This window comes from Dermacentor andersoni, chromosome 1 (assembly GCF_023375885.2).
Source record: "Dermacentor andersoni chromosome 1, qqDerAnde1_hic_scaffold, whole genome shotgun sequence".
Lineage (NCBI taxonomy): Eukaryota > Metazoa > Arthropoda > Arachnida > Ixodida > Ixodidae > Dermacentor > Dermacentor andersoni.
In genome coordinates, this window is record NC_092814.1 from 90,354,109 (window position 1) to 90,370,393 (window position 16,285).

The window sequence follows — 16,285 nt, forward strand, 5'->3', positions numbered from 1 at the left end:
AACGTGGTCGCCCGATAAAGATAAGTACACGTGTCAATATTGAGAATTTCATCATATTGAAGTTTGTTATATCGAAGTTTAAATATGCTGCTATTAGACAAACTCACACCTCACTTTTTAAGGGGTCCTTCATTAGCCCTAGTTGGAAATTTGGTTATACACTGGAAGTTGTAAACCACCATCCAGAGAGCATTCTACAAGAATTTTTAAAGAGGATTTAGTAATAAGTAGAGATAAAAGCAAATAACATGTTGTAAGACAATGGCATGAGGAGGCAAAAGCAAATAAAATGTTGCAAGACAATGGCATGAGAAGGCAATTGCTCTCCCCACCGCAAATGTTCTCTCTCATTACTTCTACCGGAATCCACAAGCAATATTTCTCCCCAGCCGTCTCTCATATTGGAGCTGAGGGCCCACATAACATTTTGATTATTTTTTCCCTCCATTTTTTCTCGCTGCATGCTGCATTCTTGGAGGTGGTTTAGCATACTCAGTTGTTCATGCAGCTGCTGGCTATTTCTGCATTGCAAGTAGTAAACATGTGACGCAGAGGAGACAACTGTGACGGCTCTGCTGGTGGGTAGAATGGTCCCTCTGAGAAGGGTGCGTGAGCTTTTATAGAATTTTCTGTTTATGCGGCATATGTTGGTTTAATACACACAAGCACAACTCTGTGACATATAAACCACACGTGCTGGTTTGTAATGCCAAAACCTGACGCGGGGCACTTTGACATGTTGCTACAATTGAATGTTACTAGAACATAACAAAAGACACATTTCATCTCCAAAAAAGCCAGCAGCCTTAAGATCATTGACACAATGCCTTAAGCAAAGCATTCTCACCTTGTCTGTTGCAGAAACTTTTGCTTTCTTATCAATCAACATCTGTACTATCTCCGTATTACGGATCCTCGTTGCTTTCATCAATGGAGTGTCTCCATCCTAGACAGAAAAAGTGAGAGGAGGGCGGTGAGGACTAGAGACCTCTCGCAAAACATCTAGTGAAAAACTAGTCAAATAAATTAGCAGTCTTACTTTTGTCGCCAACTCGAGATTTGGATTGGCATTCAGAATGGTGCGTACAATGTCAGTGTACCCTTTCTCTACTGCCCAATAAAGAGCAGTTTTTCTGTCCTAAAAGAGGAAATATTGTAGACATGTGATTACAGCTGAAAGAATGATAATACACAGAGAACATGCAGAAATAATCAACAAGGAAACTGAGAAACCAGAATGTCTTGGAGAAAAATGGGATTATAATAAGAATTAGAAGATCCTCTTTTGGAGGTATCCAGCAAGAGCTTGGTGATAAGAAAAATTAGAGAAAATTGCACAAAACTAACAGAACCAATGCTTTGTAGTGATAGTCTGTAGATGTGAACATGTGCTACACCCAAATAAGGTCAACGTCTTTGGTAGAAATACCTGGTTGGCCTTTACTTTTTTTGTGATAATGTGAACAGAAGTTGCTATTGTAAATGTGTTAGTTGTCATCAAATAGAACATAGTTTTGTCCACAATAAGGAGTTTCTCATTGTTCATAATCCTTTAAATGCGTTTTGCTCAGTAACAAAATTCTACATGAAGGAACTTCTATTGTGTGATGGTTGCATAGCTTCCAAAATTAGCAAAGCTTTTCAAACACGTCAAGCATGTCTAGGAGGAAATGCAGTTGATGTATATGGCACAGGCATAACTTCCACTCATCCACCTCAAGCAAGTACCGTTTTTGCTCTGAACTGTCAGCGTTCCTGGTACCTAAATACATCTTAGATTGAGAAGTACTGTTCCAAGTATGTTCTATGGTGTTTTCAGTTAAACTGGCATGACATTCGGTTGTCTTAGCAATTGTCTTTTCATTTCTCTAGAGAAGAGAGGGTCCTTAAATTTATTATGTGTGTGCACATAAAGAAAGAACTGCTCACCATGCCTTGTACATCAATGTCAGCATACTTTTTCAGCAAGACATCCACAATAGAAAAATTCCCAGCTTTCGCTGCATGGATCAGATTCGTGTCTCCACTGCGGTCGTGCATGTTGACATAGGCCCCAGCGTTCAACAAAGAGACAGCGATATCAGTAAACCCTTCTTTGCAGGCAATGGCCAATGCAGTGTAACCATCCTGTAAGTAATGAGCAAAGTTATGTCAACATTCAGCATGAATTTTGAGCTGTTGCTATTGTGCAGCTGTTAAAAAGAAACAAATAAAACTGCTGTTTTCTGTAACAATTCTCTTCAAGCTTCCAACGGAGTCAGTTTTCCTTATGTTACTACAAATACTATGGTATTGCTTGTATTACTCATACAAAAAATTGGAGCACGCTTAAGCTTCGCCTTCAAGAGTGGAATGCGATAGCGTTATTGCACCCCGTTCGCACCGCCTACTCAAACGCACTACGCCAGCCAAACGTCGCGATCGGCACAGATAGCCGGGCCCCGACGCGCCATGAAGGCGGACGTGATCATGGGGCGAGGGGCGCGCCATGTGTCGGGGCAGCGCCGTACACTGCGAGGAGGGGTTCTTCTGTGTTTGCCGCAAGATGGCTCTGCGTGTGCGCAGAGCGCAAAAGGAATGTAGCGGAAACGTACTTCGCTACTCGTGAAACTGCGACTTCTGTAAGTTACATGGTCATAATTACCGATATACACCACAGTATAACTTTCTACGGCACGTTTCTAAGGTAACACCGCATTCACTAGAGGCGATTTTGTCCCTTTCTGAAGGAACGAACTCGTGGCTGAGTGGTAGCGTCTCCGTCTCACACTCCGGAGACCCTGGTTCGATTCCCACCACCCCATGTTGCAAGATGTTTTTTATTTATGAAGTGCCTTCTGGGATTTATCGCTCACGGCCAACGCCGGTGACGCCGACACCAACGCCGACGACACCGGCTTTTCTGCGACACGAGCTCCTTAACGCTGTCGCGTTAAAAATGAAAAATAAAACAACAGCAGTTATGTTGGGGTGTGAGTTGTATATGAATTTCGCCTTGGGTAGTGGCTTCACAGCAGTATGCTTCGCACTGCCGTGAAGCTTCATCTAAAAGGGCCCGTCACCAGGCCGCATATTTATAATTGCTAGTAACTACAGCGGGGCATGGCACTTGCGGAGACGTCGGACGTGTGCACTCATGCGCGAGTAAGAGCAGGTGTGAGAGAGGAAATGCGGGGACTTTTGCTCCTTGAATATGTGACTCTGCCTAGGCACTACGGAGGAGTTTCTTAGCGCGTGTTGTATGCGTTTGTCCCTAGGCGTGCCAGCAGAAGTCACTGGGCGCGGTAGCGCTAAACTTAGCATCGCAAGTTCGCGGCTGGACGTACAGTAAAACCTTGTTAATTCGAAGTCATCAGAACTGCAAAAAATCTTCGAATTAAGCGGGTTTTCGAATTAACCAAACACACAAAAAAATACAACCCAGGCATATAATTTCGCTGCAGGAATGTGCTGCCTTTATTCGGCGATCTTTGGATCTTTGGAGTAATCAGAGATGCTGGTTTGCCGCGTCCTGTAGTTCGAGGCTCCAAAGGTCATGTTTTCTAGTTGGCCAACTATGTGCAGCAATTGAGAATTTCCACCATGGCAATGAACAAAACTGCGGATAACGTTCAGCAATCCGATAACTTCTCCAAGAGCGGGGGCTCGGGAGGGCTCGTTAGCGTCACCGTCGTCACTGTCATCGCACATGGTCGCATCAGCGGTAGCTTCACTCTCCAAGTCTGAGTAGCACGTTTGTTAATCATTTTCAAAGTTACTCAGCGAAGCTGACTGCACCAGATTCGCTATCCTCTGCACAGAGTGCATCGATGCGGTCGCAATACTCGGCTCCTTCTTCATCAAGTGCACATGAATAGTCAGCATCAGCATTGATGGTGCTTTCCTTCGAGAAACCAGCGTGTTCAAAACATTGCATGATCAAAGTGGGTTCCACTTGCATATGGCCTCGAGGAGGTCGATGGAGTACTCCTTGCCGTTGTCATAGCAAAAGAGCATGCGCTTGAGCAGGTGGTGGTGGTTAATCTTCCTCGTGTAGTGAATGACGCCTTGGTCCATTGGCTGCGAGATTGACATGGTGTTCGGAGGAAGAAATACCATCCTGATAGCTTTCAGGTGTGGGATGTCGCCATGCGCCGGGCAATTATCAACAACAAAGAGTACATTCCTGCCATTGGCCGCAAAATTGTGGTCAAGCTGCCGAACATAATCTTCAAATATTGCGCCTGTGACCCAGGCTTTCTTGTTGTGCCGGTAGATAAACTCATTCTTTGGCAGCAGACGTGCATTTTTAAAGCAGCGAGGCTTCCCACTCTTTCAACTACGAGTAGTGGCAGCTTGTGTTTACCCCACATGTTCACGCCGAACAGAATGGTAATTCTTTCCTTGCCCTGCTTTCGACTCTTGACCGCGGTGTCCTTTGCTGCGAACGTTTTTGTGGGCAGCATCTTGTAAAAAGGGCTGCCTCGTCAAGGTTGTACACATCGTCTGCACCATACTCGCTAAGCAACGGAGCCAACATGCGTTTCTTCCAGTCGTCGACGACGCTCTCGTTTGCGCTGCCGCTCTCGCCACAGACGGCTACGAAGGTCAAATTATTGCGCTCTTTAAAACGGCTGAACCATCCACTGCTACACTTGAACTCTTCGTGCCCAAGTTGTAGAGCCAAGTCATTGGCCTTCTCCCACAGTATCGTTCCATTGACGGGAACGTGGGCTGCATTTGCTTTCTGCAGCCAGCGAAGTAAAGCTGATTCCACATCTTGGCATGTGGGAGCCCGTACTCGCAACCGCTTCGAAGAATATGTCTTGCTGTAGGCCTCCAGTACCTTCGACTTGTTCTTCAATATTGTGGACAATGTCGAGAGGGGCACGTTGTGCCTTTCAGCTAACTCGGTCTTGGAACACGCATTTTTACCAGCTTCTTGGATCAAGCAGAACTTCTGCTGCAGCATTAAAGTCTTATACTTTGGCATCTTCACCCACTGAAACTTCTGTACAGTTCAGAAAAAAAAAAAAAGAGCACCATGCTAGCTGCAACACCCCTAACCACCGCACACAAAGAAACGGCGCAGACTGGCGTTGCGCACACACAGGTTGCCACAGATGCAGAGAGAGAATGGGCGAACGGCAGCCAGTGACAGCGGCACAGAACATGTGCTGACGCTGCAAATGCTGCGACTGCGAGGAGCGTGCAGAGTGGGGTACGACAGCACGTGACAAAAACCGGTATGCCCGCTGCGTTGCAGTGAAGCATGTCTTCTTCTCTACAGGCACGCGTTTCGGCGGTGCGCGGGGCATACCGTGGACTGATTTTTGTGCTAGCAGTACTACGGGTCGGGCACTTCATCTATAAATAATCACGACTGCTATGTGGCGTCGCCTCGCAGCTCCAAATGGCCGTCATTTCGTCGGGTTTGCGGTGAAATGGGGATTGGGAATTGCCGCATAGCACCCCAAATCTTCGAATTAACCGGTTTGGCCTAGGCCGCCGGTTCGAATTATCCGGTCAAATTTACATTGGAAAATATGGGACCGCAGAAAACCTTCTAATTATCTGGGATTTCTAATTGATGAGGTTTTACTGTAATTATATTTATTCAATCATGCTTTTTACTCATTGAAACAACGTGTTGTTATTTCGCATTATTGGCGGCGCCTCCAGGACACCAAAGTGGCTATGGGGACGCCAAAGCTAGAACCCGGACTGGTCCGTGGGTTGGGGCTCGCCGAGACCTGCACGTGCCAGGGGTGTATAAGATTGGCTGTCCGCTATCGCAGACAGCCAATATTTTATGCGAACACCCCCTGGCACCCTTCCGCCTCCGCAGACCCAACCCACGGGCTGCCCTGCTTTCAGCTTTGATCCCCCCGCTACCTCTTGGTAACCTGGAGATCCTGCGCCGCCTGCTTCATTATAACCTCAGGTGCTCTCCTGAGGCCTCCATTTGCCGGTTACATGTGTCCTCCTGGAGCAGTGCTTGTAAAAAATCCAATCTATTGTCACGACGAAAAAAGCGACTCGCAACTTATACAACACCAGTCAGAACCTTGCCCCTTCAGACACAGCGATTACCAAATGGGGCATCCGTGCCCACTGCCTCACCGGGCGGGCAGCCAGCGGCGGAGCGTAAACAAATTCAACCGCACTCGGCTATGCTGGCATGTCTAGGGGACAAACGCGTACAACACGTGCAAAGAAACCTCCTCTGTAGTGCCTAGGCAGAGTCACACATTCAAGGAGCAAAGGCCCCCAGATTTTCTCTCTTGCACCCACTCTTACTCGTGCCTGCGCAGAAACTTCGGGCGCCGGCCATACTGTGCTGTCGGCACACATACACGATCAGCAATTCGTGGACACGGGATTGCACAGAGGCACCACATACACTGTCAGCACTTTGTGGACATAGGATTGCAGAGACATACCACATATTTCGGAGTATTCACACCCCTGCCTTCTTAGTAAGCTTCTCAATACACGCGCAGGGAAGTTCCTACAAAAGCTGTCGGGGTGTCACGGTCGTGCCGACGACAAAAAGGCAACAATCTCTAAACCTGCCTTCGACTTCTTTCACCCGCTTGCCCGAGTGGCCGGCAATAACTGCCTTGCTCGTCAGTTCCTATTACTATGACCCTTTTGGGGCCCGTTGATCAGTGCTTCGCCGAATCGAATAATAATACCGCACCGTGACAATCATGGACAGCCAATTTTTATGCGAACACCCCCTGGCATGCTTCTGCCTCCGCGGCCCCAACCCACGGGCTGCCCTCCTTCCAGCTTTGATCACCCCACTACCTCTTGGGTACCCAGGAGATCCTGTGCCGCCTGCTTTATTATAACCTCAGGTTGTATCCTCAGGCCTCCGTTTGCCTCACCACGCGGGCAGCCAGCGGCGGAGTGTAAACAAGCTCGACCACACTCCTCAATGCTGGCATGTCTAGGGGGCAAACGCATACAACACGCGCTTAGAAACCTCCTCCGTAGTGCCTAGGCAGAGTCACATATTCAAGGAGTAAAGGCCCCCAGATTTTCTCTCTCGCACCCACTCTTACTCGCACCTGGGCAGAAATGTCAAGTGCCGCGAGAAATGCCACGCCCCGCTGTACCTACTAGCAATTGTAAAAATGCCACCAGGCCCCATCGCAAATTTTGGTTACATTGGAACTTGTAAAACACCACCTAAGGAGTGTTTTACTTAAATAATTTTTCATATCAGTTCATTATTGGAAGAGATGGAAGAAATTACTTGTCCTGTTACCATGCTGCCAGAAGGCGAGTGTCACTGCCAATGGAGGCATTCTCACCCTTTGCCATGACTAGAGTCTGCAAGCAGTGTTCCTTCCCTGCTTTCTGCCATAAATATACACTGCGATTGATGGCCAGACCTGGTGAGGGACCCTTTAAGGTGAAGTTTGCCGCCACATAAAGTTTTGTTATCTCCTAGGGAACTCCACCCCCATGTCTTGAAACTCCCTTTTTCCCTCTTTCCCAGTCATCCATTCTCCTTCTCTTTACGGGTCACCATTTTGCGTTTCGGCTGCGTCAATAGTACATGCTGCGCTGGCAAACCAGAACTTGGATCATGAGGGGCTGAATTCAAAAGCAATGCTTCACAGTGCAGCACAAGCTGAAGATTATCAGCATCACCGAAGAGGTAGGGAACAGAGCTGCAGGATGAAGATACGGCATGGACAAGTCGTGCATCCGCAATGGGAAACTATCTTTACAAAAATTTAAGCGTTGTATGCAGTTATTTTCGCTGAGTATACATGTGGATATTTTTCTTTCTCTTCTAGGTATTGTACTAGTGGGTGCGGGCTATACATGGAGGTGGACTCTATTCGGAAAAATGCGGTACATATTTGAAGCTGCGGGACATGCTAAGCCTATAAGCCTACATTTTTCATGCAGCCTGTACAGGCAAACTTTTCATGCAACCTTGAGATAGATGCATATATAATCAACTCCTGTTAATTCGACCTCAGTTAGTTTGACTTTTCACTTAATTATAATGCACAAGAAAGTTATGGCGAGAAACGACGCATTGCTAGGGAAGCATTGCTAGGCATTCAGCTTCAGTTAATTCAACCCCCACCGGTGCCTCATCATGTGCGTAGTGGTCACTAAAAGAATGAAAACAAGAAATTCAGCCGACAGCACTACTGCTTCCCTAGGTGACAACGGTGAATGCAGCAACTTATCCTGCAATGAAGATAGCGTGTGCTGTTCCCTGGGCGATGTCTCCTCTGAGGATTTTGTCAGCACCGATAGCAGTGTTGAGGTCTGTGGGCCACTGACCGACGATTACATATATATAATTTTGTAATACATACTGTATTGTAGAATTCTGTCGACGATGACAGACTTCTTGAAGCAATAAAAAAGATTTGAATTTGTCCATTTTATCGCTGTTTGTTAATTCGACCAAACCTTGCGGTCCCACAAGGGTTCAATTAACGGGAGTTGAATGCATAATTTTATATCACAATGCAGAAAAGTACAGGCCACTAATATTACCTATGGCAGTCAATATGAGTATCAAGTTGCTGAAATGTCATTAGGAGAAATAAGAAGTAATAAGACCATGGGTAAAGAGATATCTTTACACTTATACTCTTGAGGTTTTATATCCCATTGTTACACTTTGACTACAAGATATATGACAGCAGAGGGCAACAAATTCCTTTTTGACCGCTGAACATGTACTGATAATTTTTTTGCATTCTGCTTCCATCAGAAGTTGGCTGCTACAGCTGGGAATCAAACCCACAACTTCGTGATCAGCAGTAAAGCATAACAGCTGCTGAGCCACTGAACTTGGTGCGTGAAATTGGCACCAATTTGTTAAGGAGCGAAGAGAAAAAAAGAAACAGCTACTTACAGCATCGACAGCATTAACATTCGGCTTGTACTCCAGCAGCATGCTGACAATGTCAGAGTAGTTCCCCTTTGTGGCTATTATCAAAGCCGTCCATGAATACTGCAATTAATAAACATTATGTAATTACTATACAGAAGTGGGTTAAATGCATATGAATTCTGGTAATTTCTAATATACCCTAAAGTATAGGGTATTCTTATTGTTAAAGAATATGAATAAAGGAGCAAATAGAACACAGAAAACGAAAATATATAGGTTCTGAGAATTCCTGCTACCATTTCCAAAAGGAATTAGTCACATGATTTTCACTAATAACACTAGTGACACTACAACAGTACTGCACAGTACTATATCACCTTTAACAACGAAAAAGGAAGTAAAAGACAACTTATTCAGTTTTTGTAGCTTGTGAATGTTAAAAATTAAATTGCAATTGTTACCAGGCTGATGTGACACATAAAAACAAACAAAAACATTTTTAGTGTTTCATTGGAACACAGTGCAAAATTATGTGATAAAGCAAAAAAAAAGGATAGTGTCAACCAAGTGTTGATGCTAAAGAAGACAAGATCAACGTACATGGTTGTTCAACTGATTCTATGATTAAATGTTGAATATTTGTCTCTATTCTGTCTCTTTTTCATGTTTATTGTTCACTTATTTCGTATCTTAAAATGTATCGTATTTCACACGCAATTACGATGATGCCCACAGGATCTCCTTGGCCATCCTGCAACATAGGAGACACTCATTGTAGTCTTCAGAAATCTTGGCAGTCACGCATCTGTCTTGGGTGACTTTCTTCCGCTAGGACTCCCAAACACTGCTTGACACTGTGTGGCTCTTAGCAGGCACAACAGGAATCCCACATTTGCGAGGGGCATCTAGTCGAATACGGGTGAGTCGGATATGCTGGAGATGGTCGAGTTGGATGCGTCATGCCGGCGACACCAGAACTGCAGAAGATTTGCCCCTTATATAGTTTGAAGTGCTGAATATGGCCCACAGCAGTACGGAAATCAGTTGTTGCCATACAGCACATGTGCACAAGTGTGCGGCGAGCGATCACTTTTTCGTTTTGCGAAGGTGCAAACTCAGCAAGCTCTCTTTGCTGCTTTGGTGTGTGATAGGAAATGTTCTATTCCCGTCCCAGCCGTGCTAAAGTGCATCAAACGTGGCCAGTCATGCTGACTGTGCCAGACGCTAGAATGTACGAGTGTCCAATTTTCGTCGGCGAAGAGGAACTGTGCCTCGCGTCTGCACCATGCTGACACGCACTGAGAACCCACACCATGCTAGGGCTTCATCAAGGCTCGCCACAAAGTCGCTTTAATCAGCGGGGCTGCCATGTCACTTTCGGCTCCATGCGCGCTCACTGATGACAGCACGCATGCGCACTCATGCCTCCCACCACGCACAGCGGCCAACACGCAGCAAGGTACCCTATCGAACTTGGACACTTCACACCATCTGGTGGAGGGTGCGGCAATTAAGTTAGATGGCACTTGGTGGTGGCACAGCAGAGGGTGACAGTGACTCACATCCCATCTCGTTTATGGCTAGTTACACGCATTCTTTATTATATCCTTAGGTGCCAACTATTGCTAAGTATTCTCAGCATGACAAAGTATAATTTAATACCATTGTCACATTCATACAACATCTACAAGTCATCTAACCAACCGTCTTTATTCTAGCAGTGGCTACCAGATGCCCAGATCCAAGATACACCAAATCTGTCTGAAGTCAGCTAAGACCTTGTTTTCAAAGATACAGCACTCTATTTCTGGTTTGGCTTAGTTGCCTTCATCAAGACATGAGTGTGAGTACTATCATCAATTGTGCATTAGAAAGTACCTAAATTAATTATTCTCCAATTGGATAACATGTGCAATATTGGACTAATAAAAAAAGACTCTTTCGTTTACAGATATGTTGTAATCTTAATATAGCCCTTAAATATACTTATACACTAATAAGATTTAGTGCTCTAATCACCCTTGTCTGTCATGTTCCCCTCCCCTCCCTCCCTTACACATCCTTTCTTTTTCTCCCCTTTTCTGTGGTGTCTTTCTTCCTTTGCCCCTCTGGCACCTTCTTTCATTTATTGATGAAAAACTCTAGGCTTCAGCCCTAAACACATGTTAAACAGATTTGGTATTACCTCTTTGTGTGGCTATTGAGAAATTGCATGAAATATGACTGTAGAAACACAAGTGTAAAAGAAGACTGACCATCCCTGCAGTGTCAACGTTTGCACCTGCTTCAAGCAGCATCTCAACAATGCCTGTAAACCCTCGACGACATGACCAAACCAATGGAGTAGTTCCATACTGCATGAATAAAAAGAAAGAATAACTGTTAACATGCTATCAGAATCAACAATGACATACAATGTTCAATACAAATGTTAGTGCAAGAAACTTATAACATATGCCCGCAATGCCCACAACTTTGCCGAGATCAATTTTACAAGCAAATGGCTCTAATATTGATTTCAGCAGTAAAAACTGCTGGACAAGTTTCTAGAGCAGTACTGGTGAATAGTACCTTTCATTAACCATTTATGAACAAAATCCCACAAGGAACTCGAGACATCACAATAGGATCAAAGGCACTGGCATGCACAGTAGATTGCGTCAAAAGTAGAGGTTCATTGCAGATTCCACCTAGTGCTAGCAGCCACCGCCAGATGACATCATGCATACATGCATGTTGGCATGTATGCATGATGTCAATTAGGTGAGGCCTGAAGTGGCAAAGGGTAAAAAAGAAACATAAGGTGCATTTATGGATTAGCAGCACATGGCAAGGCATGATTTCTGAAGTGAAGGCGCTAAAAAGACGGAGGACAAAGAAGAAACACACACACACAGGGCGCCCTGTGTGTGTGTGTTTCTTCTTTGTCCTCCGTCTTTTTAGCGCCTTCACTTCAGAAATCATGCTTAACCAACACGCCCAACTATCCATCCAAATGGCAAGGCAAGAAGACATGGCTGGGAGTAGCTTACCTATGGACAGGTAGTGATAGCAGAGATAAAAATAAGGATTTGATTGATTGCATTAGAAGCGATATTAATGAGTTCAAGAAATCGCACAGGTGATATTAGTGGGAGATATGAACGTGCACAAGGATGATTTAGACAGATATATTGATTACAACGGTTCTCTAGTGCTCGATCTGTGTGATGAACAGAACCTTATAGCAGTTAACAGGGAGAATAAGTGTCTGGACAGGTAACATGGCCATACAGAAACAGGCAGTCATGTATAGACTATGCCCTAGTCTCAGAAGTAGTCTACAAACAAGTACACCAAATGACAATAGATGAACATGAAAAAAATAGCCTGGGTAGTGATCATAGATGTTTAACATTAAAGTTTCAGAGAACTAATGCAAAACACGAACCAATAGTATCGGAATTTCTAAAGAAACAAATGAAGAGGAAATAACAGAGATCGCAAAAAATATAGAGAAGAAAATGGAGGCTTTTCATACAGCAGTTTGGGAACATAAGAAACTGGTAGACGTTATGTAGCAGGAAATAAGTCAGACACAACAAAACAATTGCTGGATTGGAAAGAGGAAACCACTAAGTGGTGAAACAAGGAAACAAAGCAAGCTATAGAAGAGTCTAAGCAGGCATCTAGGGATCATCAAGAAGCCAAAAAGTTGGGATTACACGAAGATGAGGTACTCCTTAGATGGAACAAATACCGAGAAAAGAAAAGGGTGGCGAGTGAGCTCGTGCAAGGGAAAATTAAATGTGCAAGTGAACCTAGGGTACATAACATTTGCAACCGAGACAAAGGCACCCCAACAGGATTCTGGAACCAGATAAGAGCAGTCAGAGCTTCAACTAAAAATTCGCAAACGGGTATAAGGGATTAAGATGGTAACATCTACGAAGGAGATGCGCTGCAATATATCACAGACATTATTAGGGATAACTTTGACAAGAAAGAAAGCGTAGTTCAGACTCAAACAGATCCAACAACAACAGAGAAGCCGGAGATGTCAAAATTTAGCATAGAAACCTTTTATTGGAAAAAAGCAGAAGAATGTATCCCTAATAACACGGCAGCAGGACCCGATGAAATCCCAATACAGCTAATCAAAAACCTCAGCCCAAAGAGCAAGGCACTGCTGACTAATGCCATAGAGCAAGTGATTAGAATGAAGAAAATTCTGGTTGGATGGTGCGAAAGCAAGACGAACCTCATCTACAAAGGCAAAGGTGATAAGGATAAGACGAGCTTGTACAGGACAGTTACAGTAACGTTGGTGATACATAGAATGGCAATACAAGCCATAAAATTGGAATTGTCAAAGTAGGTGGAGAAAAATGATGTACTGGGGGAACTTCAGAATGTGTTCAAGGCAGGCAGGTGCTTAGAGGGTAATATGTTTGCACTAACTCGGTGTATAGAGATTGCAGTAGCTCAGATTGGACCTTTATCGATAGCATTTCTATGTATTAAAGGAGCTTATGACAATGTAGACAGGGAATTGTTACGGGATATTCTTAAGCATGAAGGCATAGAGGACAATTTCATGGTCCTGTTGAGGGAGATATATAGAGACAACTGGGCACAAGTTGTATGGGAAGGTCATAAGGTAATGAAGTCTAGAAGCGTACGGTGAGGGGCTAGTTGGTATGACATTATGAGAAACAAAGAAAAACTGCGCTAAAAAGGACAAGACAGAGAAAGAACCACACGACACAGGCGCAGACTAACAACTGGTTTAATGCTCCAACGCCACTTTCCTACCAACAACAGAACGCATGCGCACCAACCGCAAAGACCAATGCCGCTATCATGTAGTCAAGCCAAGAAACGCCAACTCCTTGCGGTACAAATGTAAGGAAGCCTCACTAACACATTTATCCGGCCCTAATCTCGCGATGAAGTAATCGAAGCTTTAGAAATCGCGAGATTAGGGCCGGATAAATGTGTTAGTGAGGCTTCCATACAATTTGGAAAGGAGTAATGGTGCCAGTGCTAACGTTCACAAACGCCATTCTATGCTTAATATCGGATATCTTGTCGGGGCTGGAAGTTAACCAAAGATCGGTAGGCCATTTGACTTTGGGAGCCCACAGTAGAAGCACAAATGTGCATCATAGTGCATCATAGCTATGCCCTCCCAGATCCTGCGCAAAAGACGCCTCTATTTTTTTTTTCAATATATGGAGTATTCTGAATAAACGCGTGGAATTGTCTTCTGCTATTGATTCCTGCCCTGCAGATATTGTTGGTCTGACGGAAACTTGGCTTTCTGCAAAAGTTAAGAATGAAGAAATTTTGGACTGTGAAAAGTGCTACAAATTTTACTGATGTGATCGTGATTACCGGTCTGGTGGTGGTGTTTTGCTGGTGGTTGCCGATACTCTTGCTTCCCATGTAATTCCAATTGTATCCTCGCTTGATCGTGTGTGTGCGCGTGTGCTCATTGATTCTTGCAAAATAATTTTTTGTGTCTGTTACCGGCCACCAACTGCATCATTGTCCTTCTGTAATGAACTGCACGATGTTGTCAATCAGCTGTTCGTCAGATATCCAAAATCGCCCCAGTTCTTACTTGGCGACTTCAATTTTCCTGACATCAGATGGGAACGAGACTTGGTTTCCTTAAAACACAACTCACCCGAAAGCAAAGAATTTATAACTTTTTGTCACGACTTCAACTTAACTCAGCTCATTCACCTTCCCACTTGCATAACTTCCACTTCCGCTAATATTCTAGATTTAATACTTACCACTACACCAGACCTAGCTATCGGCTTAACTCATTCACCGGGAATTAGCGATCACTCTATAATTCACTTCACAATACGGGCAAAGATTTCTAACAAGAAACAAACTAGGGTCATCCAAGACTACGGTAAAGCAGACGTAACTGGAATGAATAGAAAATTTCAGGTCTTTGCTGATCAGTTTTTCGCCGGTTTTGAGCAGCGATCGGTTGAGGACAACTGGTTGCTTTATAAAAACAAACTCTTGTCTCTTATTGATCGTTTCGTACCTAAAAGGAAAGTTTCATCAAGTACTCGCTCTCCATGGTTTAATAACACGTTAAAGCGCATGCGCAACAAGAAGAAGCGGATATTTCGACACGCGAAATTCACAGCCAGAATAGACCACTGGTCTTGCTATCAAAAATTTAACAAAGAATTCTGTACTGCACTTTCAAAAGCCAAGAAGGAATTCTTTCATGAAACTCTTCTTTTGCTACTTCGTTCTAATCCCCGTAAATTTTGGAGCATTATTAACGGTACTAAAAGGACACACATTCAGTTAATCCAATCTGATGTCCCAGTAGTTCAAAGCGAATGCTGCAATGTTCTGAAAAATGTGTTTGTTACTCATTTTCATAAGAGCACCCCCACAGTATTTCCGCATATACCAAAAACCAACTTCTTACCAATGGATTCTATCGCTATTGATGCAGTTGGTGTCAAAAGGCTGATTGTCAACTTAAAAGTGTCTTCGTCGGCCGGTCCAGATTGTATTTCATCAAAAATGCTGAAGTGTACACAAGTTTATTCTTCACTGATATTGTCAAAGCTTTTTCAACAGTCAATAGAGATGTCTACATTGCCCTCTGATTGGAAGATAGGGAAGGTGGTCCCTGTGCATAAATCTTGTGATGTACATTCCCCCAATAATTACCGCCCCATATCATTAACATCCATTGCAGTAAAAATCCTGGAGCATATAATATACTCACACCTCATTGAATTCCTTGAGTCCAATTCCTTCTTCAGCATTTATCAGCATGGATTCCGTAAAGCAGTTTCGTGCGAAACGCAATTGCTATGTTTTACTAACGACTTGTTTATTCACGCGGATCATGACTTTGATACTGATTGCATATATTTAGATTTTGCTAAAGCATTTGACTCCGTCTCACACGATCTACTTATCTTCAAGCTTAATCAACTTAACATAGACCCCAATGTACTTGCATGGATTAAAGAATTTCTCTCTAACCGTAGTCAGTATGTGACGGCTAACGACTTCTCTTCACCTAATTCTGCCGTAACATCTGGTGTCCCGCAAGGGTCCTTTTTGGGCCCTCTGCTCTTCTTGATTTATATTAATGATCTTCCTACTAGCCTTTCTTCCTCAACTGTCCAACTGTTTGCAGATGACTGCATGGTTTACCAGAAAATTATTACCTATACCGATTATCTCAACCTGTAACGTGATCTAGATAGTGTATTCGAATGGTGCAGTCAATGGCTCATGACACTTAATACAACTAAATATAAAAGTATGCAGGCTTCTCGCCACAGCACTAATCATTGTCCACGTACTTACTGCCTAAATAATATTCCATTACCATCTGTTGACAGCTATAAATACCTTGGTGTTCACATTTCTTCTAATCTATCGTGGAAT

General features: G+C 44.0%; 1 protein-coding gene across 3 annotated transcripts in view; it reads right to left on the reverse strand.

Annotated features, from left to right (window-relative positions):
• Arms (Ankyrin repeat-rich membrane spanning) overlaps positions 1-16,285 on the reverse strand; it is a 114,833-nt gene that overhangs the window by 86,222 nt on the left and 12,326 nt on the right. For 2 of the 3 annotated variants that reach the window (XM_050191674.3, XM_050191673.3), the window contains exons 6-10: positions 11,113-11,211; positions 8,879-8,977; positions 1,930-2,127; positions 1,040-1,138; positions 848-946 (exon numbers count right to left, since the gene is read on the reverse strand). In XM_050191674.3, the coding sequence (XP_050047631.1) occupies positions 848-946; positions 1,040-1,138; positions 1,930-2,127; positions 8,879-8,977; positions 11,113-11,211 (594 nt within the window). Of the gene's footprint in view, positions 1-847; positions 947-1,039; positions 1,139-1,929; positions 2,128-8,878; positions 8,978-11,112; positions 11,212-14,233; positions 14,509-16,285 lie in introns of those variants that run through there. The other variant, XM_055061755.2, reaches the window with a different exon arrangement.